Below are 15,192 nucleotides of genomic sequence, written 5' to 3' on the forward strand. Positions count from 1 at the left end.
TGGACTTGGGACGATGTATTGGACGGGAAAGGTTGCTACACATGGGAGGAGATCCTGGCTGGTAGGGATCGCCTCCCATGGGAACAGCTGGAGGCACTGAGGAGAGCAGAGGCAACCGGAGAAGGGAACCGGAGTTATGAGGGGACGGTCTTGCACGGAAGCCCAAAAAGCCCGTGAGTAACACCCAAAAATTTCTTGGGGGGGGGGCTAAGAGGTGGTGGGCCAAGGGCAGGTAGGAGACCTGCGCCCACTTCCCAGGCTTACCGTGGAGAGCGGGAGTACGGGCAGGCGCCGTGTTACGCAGTAGAGCGCACGGTGTCTCCTGTACGAGTGCATAGCCCAGTGTGGGTTATTCCACCTCCCCGCACTGGTAGGGCTAGATTGGGCATTGAGCCAGGTGTCATGAGGCCGGCTCAACGAGTCTGGTCTCCAGTGCGTCTCCTCGGGCCGGCATACATGGCACCTGCCTTACGCATGGTTTCCCCGGTTCGCCTACATAGCACGGTGCGGGTTATTCCACCTCCCCGCACTGGTTGGGCGACCGGGAGCATTCAACCAGGTAAGGTTGGGCAGGCTCAATGCTCAAGAGAGCCAGTACGCCTGCACGGTCCGGTATTTCCGGCGCTACCTCCCCGCCCCAGCCTAGTACCTACAGTGCCTACACTACGCACTAGGCTACCAGTGCGTCTCCTGAGCCCTGTTCCTCCTCCACGCATTCTCCCTGTAGTGCGTGTATCCAGTTCGGTGCCTCCAGTTCCTGCACCACGCACTAAGCCTCCTGTGCGTCTCCAGAGCCCTGTACACACTGTTTCTTCTCCCCCTACTAATCCTGATGTGCTTGCCCTCAGCCCGGTGTCACCAGTGCCGCTACCACGCACCAGGTATAGAGTGGGCTTTGAGAGTCCAGTGTGCCCTGTCCCTGCTCCCCGCACTAGTATGAAGGTGCGTGTCCTTAGCCCGGTGCCTCCAGTTCCGGCACCACGCACCAGGTCTACAGTGCGCCTTATCCGGCCAGAGCCATCCGTCTCCCCAGCGCCATCTGAGCCATCCGTCTCCCCAGCGCCATCTGAGCCATCCGTCTCCCCAGCGCCATCTGAGCCATCCGTCTCCCCAGCGCCATCTGAGCCATCCGTCTCCCCAGCGCCATCTGAGCCATCCGTCTCCCCAGCGCCGTCTGAGCCATCCGTCTGCAATGAGCCTGCAAAGCCGCCCGTCTGCCATGAGCCTACAGAGCCGTCCGCCAGACAGGAGCCGCTAGAGCCGCCCGCCAGACAGGAGCCGCTAGAGCCGTCCGTCAGACAGGATCTGCCAGAGCCGCCAACCAGACAGGATCTGCCAGAGCCGCCAACCAGACAGGATCTGCCAGAGCCGCCAACCAGACAGGATCTGCCAGAGCCGCCAGCCAGACAGGATCTGCCAGAGCCGCCAGCGAGCCATGAGCAGCCAGAGCCGTCAGAGAGCCATGAGCGTCCAGAGCCGTCAGCCTGCCATGAGCGTCGAGAGCCGTCAGCCAGCCATGAGCGTCCAGAGCCGTCAACCTGCCATGAGCGTCGAGAGCCGTCAGCCTGCCATGAGCGTCGAGAGCCGTCAGCCAGCCATGAGCGTCGAGAGCCGTCAGCCAGCCATGAGCGTCGAGAGCCGTCAGCCAGCCATGAGCGTCGAGAGCCGTCAGCCAGCCATGAGCGTCGAGAGCCGTCAGCCAGCCATGAGCGTCGAGAGCCGTCAGCCAGCCATGAGCGTCGAGAGCCGTCAGCCAGCCATGAGCGTCGAGAGCCGTCAGCCAGCCATGAGCGTCGAGAGCCGTCAGCCAGCCATGAGCGTCGAGAGCCGTCAGCCTGCCATGAGCGTCCAGATTCGTCAGTCAGCCATGAGCTGCCCTTTAGCCAGAAACGGCTATATACCCAGAACTGCCCCTCAGTCCAGAGCTGTCTCTCTGTCCGGAACTGCCTTTCAGTGCGGAGTTGCCCCTCTATCATGATCTCCCTCTCTATCTTGATCTACCTCTATATTCTGATCTATCCTTCTGTCTGGTGCTATCCCTCTGTCTTGATTTATCCCTCTGTCCCGGTGCTGTCCCTGTCATGGATGTTACTAAGAGGATTTTGTGGGGGTAAGATATGGGTGGACATTTTTAGGGGTAGATGGAGGCTGGGATTGACTATGGTGGGGTGGGGACCTCGCCCGGAGCCTGAGCCACCACCGTGGTCAGATGCCCACCCAGACCCTCCCCTAGACTTTGTGCTGGTGCGCCCGGAGTTCGCACCTTATGGGGGGGGTTATGTCACGTTCCTGACCTATTTCTGTTAGTTTGTTATGTGTGTTAGTTGGTCAGGACGTGAGGTTGGGTGGGCATTCTATGTTTTCTGTTTCTGTGTTGGTTTTGGGTTGCCTGGTATGGCCTGGTATGGCTCTTGATTAGAGGCAGGTGTTAGAGAAAATCAGAAAGGGGGCAAATACTTTTTCACAGCTCTGTAAGTCTAAGAGCACAAGTTAGAACAGCTGTGCTCTTATTGTGTACAAATATGAGCAGTGTCTACTATAGTAGGACAGGAAGTGAATGGATAGAAAGGCAGGGGACAGAAGACTGACCCTAGGCCCCAATAATCCGTCCCAAAGTGACTCTTGTTTACTTCCGTTCATGGATTAAAAAGGAAGAGGCTGGTATAAGGAATTGGTGGAAGGTAGGACAATTAGGAAACAGGACCAGAAAAGACAGAACATTTAGAAAAATAACGAGATAGGATATATTATATATCATAAATACGGTGAAATGTTGACCTGTGGAGTTTAATATCCCTGGTGGTCCCGGAGGTCCATTAATGCCCATCTCTCCAATGTCTCCTGGTGATCCCCTTGGACCTTGGGGGCCGGGTTCACCAGGGTAACCTGCAATACAGTGGATACAGAGTCTGTTTCTTATTTTACCATGATTCCGATCTCATGCTCTGTTATGTTTTCTTCGTACAGTTAATTTCCTAATCATAAATCTCACATTGTCTTGGATCAGGTTTCTCTGGATTAAACAAAAAAAGGTTAAAGAAATACACATAACAAACAACATGAATAAACTCTATGGGTCCATATTTGAGAACATTAGAAAAAACTTTCTTTGGTCTCAAAATGTGCGTTAGCCAATTCAAATCGTTGATGTAGTTGCAGGTGATAAAATGCTACGTTAGTTTTTCCCATTACACAACCTGTCACATTTAGCCCTATGTCATCCTGACCAGGTGGCAGTGATTAGGTTCAGTAACAAATTCCGCATCAACTTATCAAAAGATCTTAGACTTTATGTCCACCAACCAATGGCACTTCTTAAAATAGGTCAATTTGTCCACCAGCGGGATATTGTAAGCCTCCAAATTCAAGGTTCACTTGGTCTGTAAAAGTGCAGCGTCCCGATAATACATGCACATTTTCACATATGAAAGCGCGTGTTTTCGCTTATCCGTTTCACACACATCCATGTGCTTTTACAGAAAAAAAGATAAAGGAGTAGAAGTGCCTTAAGGTCTTGTCCAATAGTTACCATCGCTGTCAGGTGGCATACACACACACCATTCACTGCTGGTCCTCGATGCTTGATTCAAATAACGCATATGATTCTAATAATGCATATAAAACTGTGGTTTTTGAAGTGGGGGAGGGAGACATAATTATTATTACTGTAAAAAAAAATAATAATCAGATCGGATAAACACTCCAAACAGCCTACCCGACCGCTCTGAGGCGTCCGCATGGTCCTAAATTGACAGCGTTGCCCTGTTTTGTGTCACATTCCAATGATAAAACTGTGTGGGGGGGGGGGGGGGGGGGGGGGGATGCAATTTCAGAATGTGGGGGGACATGTTGCATGTTTGGACACACCTACTCATTCAAGAGATTTTCTTAATGTTTTACTATTTTCTAAATTGTAGAATAATAGTGAAGAAATCGAAACTATGAAAAAACACATATAGAATCATGTAGTAACCAAGAAAGTGTTAAACAAATCAAAATATATTTTATATTTCAGATTCTTCAAAGTAGCCACCCTTTGCCTTAATGACAGCTTTGCACACTCTTGGCATTCTCTCAACCAGCTTCATGAGGTAGTCACCTGGAATGCATTTCAATTAACAGGTGTGCCTTCTGAATTTGTGGAATCTCTTTCCTCCTTAATGTGTTTGAGCCAATCAGTTGTGTTGTGACAAGTTAGGGGTGGTATACAGAAGATAGCCCTGTTTGGTAAAAGACCAAGTCCATATTATGGCAAGAACAACTCAAATAAGCAAAGAGAAATGACAGTCAATCATTACTTTAAGACATTTAGGTCAGAACTTTGAACGTTTCCTCAAGTCGCAAAAACCATCAAGCCCCCTGATGAAACTGGCTCTCATGAGGACCGCCACAGGAAAGGATGACCCAGAGTTACCTCTGCTGCAGAGGATAAGTTCATTAGAGTTACCAGCCTCAGAAATAGCAGCCCAAATAAATGCTTCACAGAGTTCAAGTAACAGACACATCTCAACATCAACTGTTCAGAGGAGACTGCTTGAAATCAGGCCTTCATGGTCGAATTGCTGCAAAGAAACCACTACTAAAAGGACACCAATAAGAAGAAGAGACTTGCTTGGACCAAGAAACACAAGCAATGGACATTAGACCAGTGGAAATCTGTCCTTTGGTCTGATGAGTCCAAATGTGATATTTTTGGTTCCAACCGCCGTGTCTTTGTGAGACGCAGAGTAGGTGAACGGATGATCTCCGCATGTGTGGTTCCCACCGTGAAGCATGTAGGAACAGGTGTGATGGTGTGGGGGTGCTTTGCTGGTGACACTGTCAGTGATTTATTTAGAATTCAAGGCACACTTAACCAGCATGGCTACCACAGCATTCTGCAGCGATACACCATCCAATCTGGTTTGGGCTTAGTGGGACTATCATTTGTTTTTCAACAAGACAATGACCCAACACACCTCGAACTGTGTAAGGGCTATTTGACCAAGAGGGAGAGTGATGGACCATAAACTGAAGGAAAATCAGCCAACAAGTGCTCAGCATATGTGGGAACTCCTTCAAGACTGTTGTAAAAGCATTCCAGGTGAAGCTGATTGAGAGAATACCAAGAGTGTGCAAAGCTGTCATCAAGGCAAAGGGTAGTTATTTGAAAAATCTACACTTTTTTGGTTATTACGTGATTCCATATGTGTTATTTCATAGTTTTGATGTCCTCACTATTATTCTACAGTGTAGAAAATAGTAAAAAATAAAGAAAAACCCTGGAATGAGTAGGTGTGTCCAAACTTTTGACTGGTACTGTGTGGGTCGGTCTGTAAGAAGGTCTCCAACAATAAGTTCCTCATTAAATTTGTTCGTAATGTTCAGTTACAAGGTTTTGGCTGCACTTCTCTCTTCTATTTTCAACACAATAAAATGTAATTCTACATTTCAAAGGAAAAAATATATATCTCACCTGGGATTCAAACTTTCCGCAAACGGCGAAAACTACCAGGAGCCAGGCTACACTGAGCTATTCAGTTTACATGTGCGTTTTAGTAACTTTGACTAGTAGATGGTGCCGTTTGACTTTGTTAAGGACGCTTTAATGGAAAAGTGATCGATCACATCCAACAACAATACGGCAACATTTGTAATTGGCCGATACAGAATTAGTTACCGGACATAAATCACTGCCAGCTGGTCAGGTTAGCATAGGGCTAAATGTGACATGTTATCTAATGGGAACAACTAACACGTAGCATTGTATCACGTGCAACTACGTCAATGATTTTAAATGGTTGTTTTTGAAGTTTAAACTTTTTCTAGTGTTCTTAAGTATGGACCTCGTATAACTGAGCTGTCCTCTAACCTGCTACAGTGTAATTGTGGTATATTTGGCGCGACGGTCCTCTGAAGCCTTTGTCTCCTGGGAAGCCCTGCGAGGATACAGAGAGAGAGAGGTTATTACCTAATGATAATAATAAAGCATTCATTTACACTGGCCTGCGGGGCAACATAGGAGATCATCACTCATATATATGGCCAGGAGTTTTTCCTGGACAGATCATATGGTCAGGAAACACTCCCTGTGCTACTCATTATCTGGGTTGGCATCGATTTCAATTTAAGAGATGAATTTAAATTTAAATTTAAAAATGACCTTTTTAGAGTAAGCAATCAAAATATATTTAAATAAATGACTGAGACAAGAATATGATAACCACAAGGAGGCAGTTGAAGGGCTGGTTTACAGTAAACTGTTGTGAGAAAGTGAGTGGACTCTATAAAAATGTCTGTCACCCTAGGTCCTAGATGAAGAACACCAAAACAGAATTCTCTTGCTCATCTACGTAGTAGATGATGCTAAAACTTGCCTCCCTGTACGCTAGCTAGTTAAAAGTGGGCCTTGACTTCGCCCAGTTCTCTGTCTGTTTCCTGCCCCTACTGTATTTTGATATTTTATTCCGGATCCCCATTAGTTCCTGCCAATCAACAGCTACTCTTCCTGGGATCCAATCACAATTAAATACAATAAAACAATACATAACACACTATTACACACTACTCTACCATAACATATCTACAATACAACATTTATAATACAGCAAAATAATCATATTAAAATGTATGTGTGTGTAGAGTGCATGTGTTAGCATGTGTTTGCGAATGCTGTGTGTGTGCCTGTGTGAATTATTAATGTTGGCTCTCTGTGTACATCCAAGGGCCAGTCGTGCTGCCCTGTTCTGAGCAAATTCTAATTTGCCTATGTCCCTCTTTGTGGCACCTGACCACACGACTGAACAGTAGTCCAGGTGTGATAAAACTAGGGCCTGTAGGACCTTGTTGATAGCGCTAGGTGGGTTGAGGGAGGTGGGTTGAGGGAGAAAGAAAAAACAAGACATAGGATTGTGGCCAGAGAGGCAACGCAGGAATCCTGTCAAATATTCCTCACAGAACTAAGATGAGTGGAAGAGGAAGAGGGTGGAGAGAGTTGAAAAGAAAAACACACTTTGAGAGAGCAGAGGATGACATTCCAGAGGAAAATGTGGAGAAAACACCATGTCCTTTTCATCCAACCAGTGTGTAGGTTTGATAAGAATAAGGATTAAAAAAAAGATGTTCCCACTGTCAGAGGAGAGAAGAGCCAGGAAGAGCAGAGCAGAGAATCAAAGCATGCACAATACCAAATCAACCGCTTAGTCCCGATCCCTTGGACACTTATTTAGATCTAAAAAGATTGGGTAGGCAATTAGATATGGCAATAGCTCCACCTTGACTTCAGACAGGCTAGGTGGAGTTTTTGCAATAGTGGTTACACTAATTCAATCTTTTCAGACTGTGGTCTGGCTCCGGATCCAGAACCCGGTTAATACGGACCCCCCCCCCCCAAGTCGGGCTTTCAATGTAATGCGGTTTAATGTGTGTTCAAAATGTGTGTTCACACTTTCCGCCACAAGAGAGGTGTGAACAGTTTGGTGTCGCATGGGTCGCGAGGTGGAGGTTGGTTACTACGTTGACAAAGACAATATCCATCCGGACCTTTGCCACCTAGGACATTTGTGTGACCGGAACTTCTCAAATAGTGGTTGAGTACCCTTGGTTTAGAGGGTAGAGGCTAGGGATCAATTTGGGATTGGGATATATAGAGGCATCTCCACAACTTTGTCCCTGACCCGTTTGAAGAGCTCCTTGGTCTTCATGGTGCCGCTTGCTTGGTGGTGCCGCTTGCTTGGTGGTGCCGCTTGCTTGGTGGTGTTGCAGACTCTGGGGCCATTCAGAACAGGTATATATAAACACTGAGATCATGTGACACTTAGACTGCACACAGGTGGACTTTAACTAATTATGTGACTTCTGAAGGTAATTGGTTGCACCAGATCTTATTTAGGGGCTTCATAGCAAAATGGGTGAATACATATGCACGCACCACTTTTCCGTTAGTTATTTTTTTCATTTCACTTCACCAATTTGGACTATTTTGCGTATGTCCATTACATGAAATCCAAATAAAAAATGTATTACAAGTTGTAATACAACAAAATAGGAAAAACGCCAAGGGGGATGAATACTTTTGCAAGGCACTGTATTTGGACTGCAATTTCTGAGGCTGGTAACTCTAATGAACTTATCCTCTGCAGCAGAGGTAACTCTGGGTCTCCCTTTCCTGTGGCGGTCCTCATGAGAGCCAGCTTCATCAGGGCGCTTGATGGTTTTTGCGACTGCACTTGAAGAAACTTTCAAAGTTCTTGAAATATTCTGTATCGACTGACCTTCAAGTATTAAAGTAATGATGGACTGTCATTTGTCTTTGCTTATTTGAGCTGTTCTTGCCATAATATGGACTTGGTCTTTTACCAAATACGGCTATCTTCTGTATACCACCCCTACCTTGTCACAACCAACTATTTGGCTCAAACGCATTAAGGAATGACATTCCAGAAATTAACTTTTAACAAGGCACACCTGTTAATTGAAATTCCAGGTGACTACCTCATGAAGCTGGTTAAGAGAATGCCAAGAGTGTGAAAAGCTGTCATCATGGCAAAGGGTGGCTAATTTGAAGAATCTAAAATATATTTTGGGTACTACATGATTCCGTGTATGTTACTTCATAGTTTTGAGGTCTTCACTATTATTTTACAATGTAGAAAATAGTAAAAATAAAGAAGAACCCTGGAATGAGTAGGTGTGTTCAACCTTTTGACTGGTACTATATATATATATATATATATATATATATATATATATATATATATATATATATATATATATATTTTATCTCATATAAATGTAACCTTAATTTATTTATTGAACCATAAAACACCCCATTTAAGAAAAGCTGTTGAGTTTCTGGCTTGGTTACAGTGGCCACAAACCAGGCTTTGTTTATGTGCCAAGTTTAGATGATGGACCCTGGTGTATCCGCTTTCTGGTTTTGTCTGTTGTTTCAGCATTCAGCCACAAGAGGGCAGACGAAGTACAGACCCAAACCAAGATGGCAAGAAAATCTATACAGATGTAGGATACTAATTTGAGCCAGTTTGCTACAGCAGGAAAATAATTCTGCAGCTACAGGACATTTTTATTATTATGTGGATTAAATGTGTTCTGTATCCTCAACACTTGACACTACTTGATAAGAGTTATTATAGTTGGTGGGTGTTCATGGACTCAAATTGAAATTAATTTTAAAGAAGTACCACCCATAAAGCTCAGTCCACAATTAAATCTGAATACTGAAAGCTATAAAGCCTGGGTAATAAAATACAGTATCTCCAGAATTTGTCCCTTTCTGGGTCAACTGAACTAATGGAGTTGAGCCCACCCAACCTACTGATAATACACACATACTGTCTGGTTCTGGTTGAGCCCAAGCTGCTGATAATAGACAGATACTGTCTGGTTCTGGTTAAGCCCAGCTGGCTGATAATACACAGATACTGTCTGGTTCTGGTTGAGCCCAGCTGGCTGATAATAGACAGATACAGTCTGGTTCTGGTTGAGCCCAAGCTGCTGATAATAGACAGATACTGTCTGGTTCTGGTTAAGCCCAGCTGGCTGATAATACACAGATACTGTCTGGTTCTGGTTGAGCCCAACCTGCTGATAATAGACAGATACTGTCTGGTTCTGGTTGAGCCCAGCTGGCTGATAATAGACAGATACTGTCTGGTTCTGGTTAAGCCCAGCTGGCTGATAATACACAGATACTGTCTGGTTCTGGTTGAGCCCAACCTGCTGATAATAGACAGATACTGTCTGGTTCTGGTTGAGCCCAGCTGGCTGATAATAGACAGACACTGTCTGGTTCTGGTTGAGCCCAGCTGGCTGATAATAGACAGATACTGTCTGGCTCTGGTTAAGCCCAACCTGCTGATAATAGACAGATACTGTCTGGTTCTGGTTGAGCCCAGCTCGCTGATAATAGACAGATACTGTCTGGTTCTGGTTGAGCCCAGCTGGCTGATAATAGACAGATACTGTCTGGTTCTGGTTGAGCCCAGCTGGCTGATAATAGACAGATACTGTCTGGTTCTGGTTGAGCCCAGCTGGCTGATAATAGACAGATACTGTCTGGTTCTGTTTGAGCCCAACCTGCTGATAATAGACAGATACTGTCTGGTTCTGGTTGAGCCCAGCTGGCTGATAATAGACAGATACTGTCTGGTTCTGGTTGAGCCCAGCTGGCTGATAATAGACAGATACTGTCTGGCTCTGGTTAAGCCCAACCTGCTGGTTCTGGGTTCAGCTCACCGTTGGTCCTGTCCTGCCGATCAGACCAGGAAACCCTTGGTCTCCAGGATAGCCCTGAATGAAAGGAGAACAACTACATTAATAACATACAGTATAGAAGTCAACATTCACAGAAAGGACAATATTTAGACATTCACATCAAAACTACAATTCCTGTGCCTGAGCCTGGTCTAGCCTGCAATGTCGCCACTTGCAGCACTTGTACTACACCCTCAGCTCGTTACAAATCCTAATTCCACCGCTACTCTACAGCTTCATCCCTCACTGTCTCCGTTCTCGTTGCCTACTGTGCCTATCTGAATAAAGTGAAAATAAATGTATTCTCGTTAAAATTACAATTCCTTCTCCTCCTTTAGTTTCCTAAAATAACCAAATCTGACAACAGACCAAACTATAGTAAAGTCAATCAAATCAGTTTCCTTCAGATGCCTTTCATGCAATATCACTGCAGATCCATTGGTAGTTAAACATAGCAAAGCAATATTTTGGAGAGTAATTATTCCACACAATATTGACGAGACTAAACGAAGGGGATGGAGAAGTCCCACCTGTGGTCCAGGCGTTCCAGGCAGGCCGGTAGCTCCAATGTAACCCTTGGACAGAGAAGATAAGAGACAAAAAATAAAAAAATGACAACTAATCAAGTAATATGGAAGACAACAACAGATGACTACATAATAACAAGGAGGACGGCTTTATGACATCATATCACAACAGTACAGTGTTTCTACCCGAGGACCAGGAGGACGGCTTTATGACATCAGATCACAACAGTACAGTGTTCCTACCCGAGGACCAGGAGGACGGCTTTATGACATCATATCACAACAGTACAGTGTTTCTACCCGAGGACCAGGAGGACGGCTTTATGACATCAGATCACAACAGTACAGTGTTCCTACCCGAGGACCAGGAGAACGGCTTTATGACATCAGATCACAACAGTACAGTGTTCCTACCCGAGGACCAGGAGGACGGCTTTATGACATCATATCACAACAGTACAGTGTTTCTACCCGAGGACCAGGAGGACGGCTTTATGACATCAGATCACAACAGTACAGTGTTCCTACCCGAGGACCAGGAGGACGGCTTTATGACATCATATCACAACAGTACAGTGTTTCTACCCGAGGACCAGGAGGACGGCTTTATGACATCAGATCACAACAGTACAGTGTTCCTACCCGAGGACCAGGAGAACGGCTTTATGACATCAGATCACAACAGTACAGTGTTCCTACCCGAGGACCAGGAGGACGGCTTTATGACATCATATCACAACAGTACAGTGTTTCTACCCGAGGACCAGGAGGACGGCTTTATGACATCAGATCACAACAGTACAGTGTTCCTACCCGAGGACCAGGAGGACGGCTTTATGACATCAGATCACAACAGTACAGTGTTCCTACCCGAGGACCAGGAGGACGGCTTTATGACATCATATCACAACAGTACAGTGTTTCTACCCGAGGACCAGGAGGACGGCTTTATGACATCAGATCACAACAGTACAGTGTTCCTACCCGAGGACCAGGAGGGCGGCTTTATGACATCAGATCACAACAGTACAGTGTTCCTACCCGAGGACCAGGAGGACGGCTTTATGACATCAGATCACAACAGTACAGTGTTCCTACCCGAGGACCAGGAGGACGGCTTTATGACATCAAATCACAACAGTACAGTGTTCCTACCCGAGGACCAGTAGGACGGCTTTATGACATCAGATCACAACAGTACAGTGTTCCTACCCGAGGACCAGGAGGACGGCTTTATGACATCAGATCACAACAGTACAGTGTTCCTACCCGAGGACCAGGAGGACGGCTTTATGACATCAGATCACAACAGTACAGTGTTCCTACCCGAGGACCAGGAGGACGGCTTTATGACATCAGATCACAACAGTACAGTGTTCCTACCCGAGGACCAGGAGGACGGCTTTATGACATCAAATCACAACAGTACAGTGTTCCTACCCGAGGACCAGGAGGACGGCTTTATGACATCATATCACAACAGTACAGTGTTCCTACCCGAGGACCAGGAGGACGGCTTTATGACATCAGATCACAACAGTACAGTGTTCCTACCCGAGGACCAAGAGGACGGCTTTATGACATCATATCACAACAGTACAGTGTTCCTACCCGAGGACCAGGAGGACGGCTTTATGACATCAGATCACAACAGTACAGTGTTCCTACCCGAGGACCAGGAGGACGGCTTTATGACATCAGATCACAACAGTACAGTGTTCCTACCCGAGGACCAGGAGGACGGCTTTATGACATCAGATCACAACAGTACAGTGTTCCTACCCGAGGACCAGGAGGACGGCTTTATGACATCATATCACAACAGTACAGTGTTTCTACCCGAGGACCAGGAGGACGGCTTTATGACATCAGATCACAACAGTACAGTGTTCCTACCCGAGGACCAGGAAAGCCACGGATTCCAGTTTCTCCCTTGAGTCCTTCATAGGATTTTTCTCCCTGTAAGGAGAGTTATAGTTCAAACACATGTAATTCGCAAACACACAAACCACAGACACACGAGCATACACACACAAACTCACAGTTATGCCTCTGGGTCCACATGGTCCAAGAACCCCTTTATCCCCCTTAAACAGAAAAAAACAACATCAAGAGTTAATCGTGGTAGACGAAAGCAAACTCTGTTACAGCAAGCCCATTATGGGTTAACTCATTCATTGCTCTGGACTTCAAGAATAATATTGCAGTCCATATTTTGAGTTCTAATGCTCCAAACTATAAAATTGCATTTCTTGGTTCCCACTGATGGTTTAGCATCAATTGTTACAACCCTTGGTAAGCATATAGTTCACGTGTTTCCTTGCACTATGAAGTACAGAGAAAGTCCATAGTGTTCCCATAGAGGCAGTCGCGCTATGTAGGGTACCTTGGCTCCTTTGGGGTAGAAAAGGTCTGGAGGCTCGACGATCTCCTCAGGCCCCGGAGGCCCTGGTTGACCCTGGTCCCCCTGAGAGACAGCAGGAGGAGTAGAGCGATAATATTATCCATGTTGGCATGGAGAGACGGAGATGATTAGGAAAACAAAGGCTAGCTTTTTCAAACAGAAATTCGCATCCTGTAGCACAAACTCCAAAAAGTTCTGGGACATTGTAAAGTCCATGGAGAATAAGATCACCTCCTCCCAGCTGCCCACTGCACTGAGGCTAGGAAACACTGTCACCACCGATAAAACCACTATAATTAAGAATTTCAATAAGCATTTTTCTACGGCTGGCCATGCATTCTACCTGGTTACCCCTACCCCGGTCAACAGCTCTGCATCCCCCACAGCAACTTGCCCAAGCCTCCCCCATTTCTCCTTCACCCAAATCCAGATAGCTGATGTTCTGAAAGTGCTGCAAAATCTGGACCACTACAAACCAGCTGGGCTAGACAATCTGGACCCTCTCTTTCTAAAATTATCAGAAGCAAATTGTTGCAACCCCTATTACTAGCCTGTTCAACCTCTCGTATCGTCTGAGATCCCCAAAGATTTAAAAGCTGACACGGTCATCCCCCTCTTCAAAGGAGGAGACACTCTAGATCCAAACTGCTACAGACCTATATCTATCCTACCCTGCCTTTCTAAAGGTCTCCGAAAGCCAAGTTAACAAACAGATCACCGACCATTTCAAATCCCACCGTACCTTCTTCGCTATGCAATCTGGTTTCAGAGCTGATCATGGGTGCACCTCAGCCACTCTTAAGGTCCTAAACGATATCATAACCGCCATCGATAAAAGGCAATACTGTGCAGCCGTACTCGTCAACCTGGCCAAGGCTTTCGACTCTGTCAATCACCACATTCTTATCGGCAGACTCAACAGCTTTGGTTTCTCAAATGACAGCCTCGCCTGGTTCACCAACTACTTCTCAGAAAGAATTCAGTGTATCAAATCGGAGGGCCTGTTGTCCGGACCTCTGGCAGTCTCTATGGGGGTGCCACAGGGTTCAATTCTCGGGCTGACTCTTTTCTCTGTATACATCAATGATGTTGCTCTTGCTGCTGGTGATTCTCTGATCCACCTCTACGCAGACGACACCATTCTGTATACTTCTGGCCCTTCCTTGGACACTGATAACTAACCTCCAGATGAGCTTCAATACCATACAACTCTCCTTCCGTGGCTTCCAACTGCTCTTAAATGCAAGTAAAACTAAATGCATGCTCTTCAACCGATCGCTGCCCGCACCTGCCCGCCCGTCCAGCATCACTACTCTGGACGGTTCTGACATAGAATATGTGGACAACTACAAATACCTAGGTGTCTGGTTAGACTGTAAACCCTCCTTCCAGACTCACATTAAGCATCTCCAATCCAAAATTAAATCTAGAATCGGCTTCCTATTTCGTAACAAAGCATCCTTCACTCATGCTGTCAAACATACGCTCGTAAAACTGACTAATCCACCGATCCTTGACTTCGGCGATGTCATTTCCAAAATAGCCTCCAACACTCTACTCAGCAAATTGGATGCAGTCTATCACAGTGAAATCCGTTTTGTCACCAAAGCCCAATATACTACCCACCACTGCGACCATGTATGCTCTCGTTGGCTGGCCCTCGCTTCATATTCTTGCCAAACCCACTGGCTCCAGCTGTCAGAGCAGCTTACAGATCACTGCACCTGTACATAGCCCATTTGTAAATAGCCCATCCAATAAATAGGCCGTAGTGGTAAATTAATTACAATCTATCACTCCAGTGTTTAACCTCATCCCCATACTGTATTTATTTATTTATCTTGCTCCTTTGCACCCCAGTATCTCTAATTGCACATTCATCTTCTGCACATCTATCACTCCAGTGTTTAATTGCTAAATTGTAATTACTTCACCACTACGGCCTATTTATTGCCTTACCTCCCTAATCTTACCTCATTTGCACACACTGTATATAGATGTTTCTAT

General features: G+C 45.9%; 1 protein-coding gene across 1 annotated transcript in view; it reads right to left on the reverse strand.

Moving 5' to 3' along the window:
- Positions 1 to 15,192, reverse strand: part of LOC129824580 (collagen alpha-4(IV) chain-like) — a 76,268-nt gene that overhangs the window by 38,603 nt on the left and 22,473 nt on the right. The window contains exons 13-19 of the mRNA XM_055884272.1: positions 13,168 to 13,248; positions 12,824 to 12,868; positions 12,678 to 12,740; positions 10,785 to 10,829; positions 10,237 to 10,290; positions 5,852 to 5,918; positions 2,779 to 2,886 (exon numbers count right to left, since the gene is read on the reverse strand). Of these exons, the coding sequence (XP_055740247.1) occupies positions 2,779 to 2,886; positions 5,852 to 5,918; positions 10,237 to 10,290; positions 10,785 to 10,829; positions 12,678 to 12,740; positions 12,824 to 12,868; positions 13,168 to 13,248 (463 nt within the window). The remainder of the gene's footprint in view (positions 1 to 2,778; positions 2,887 to 5,851; positions 5,919 to 10,236; positions 10,291 to 10,784; positions 10,830 to 12,677; positions 12,741 to 12,823; positions 12,869 to 13,167; positions 13,249 to 15,192) is intronic.

Source organism: Salvelinus fontinalis, chromosome 26 (assembly GCF_029448725.1).
Source record: "Salvelinus fontinalis isolate EN_2023a chromosome 26, ASM2944872v1, whole genome shotgun sequence".
NCBI lineage: Eukaryota > Metazoa > Chordata > Actinopteri > Salmoniformes > Salmonidae > Salvelinus > Salvelinus fontinalis.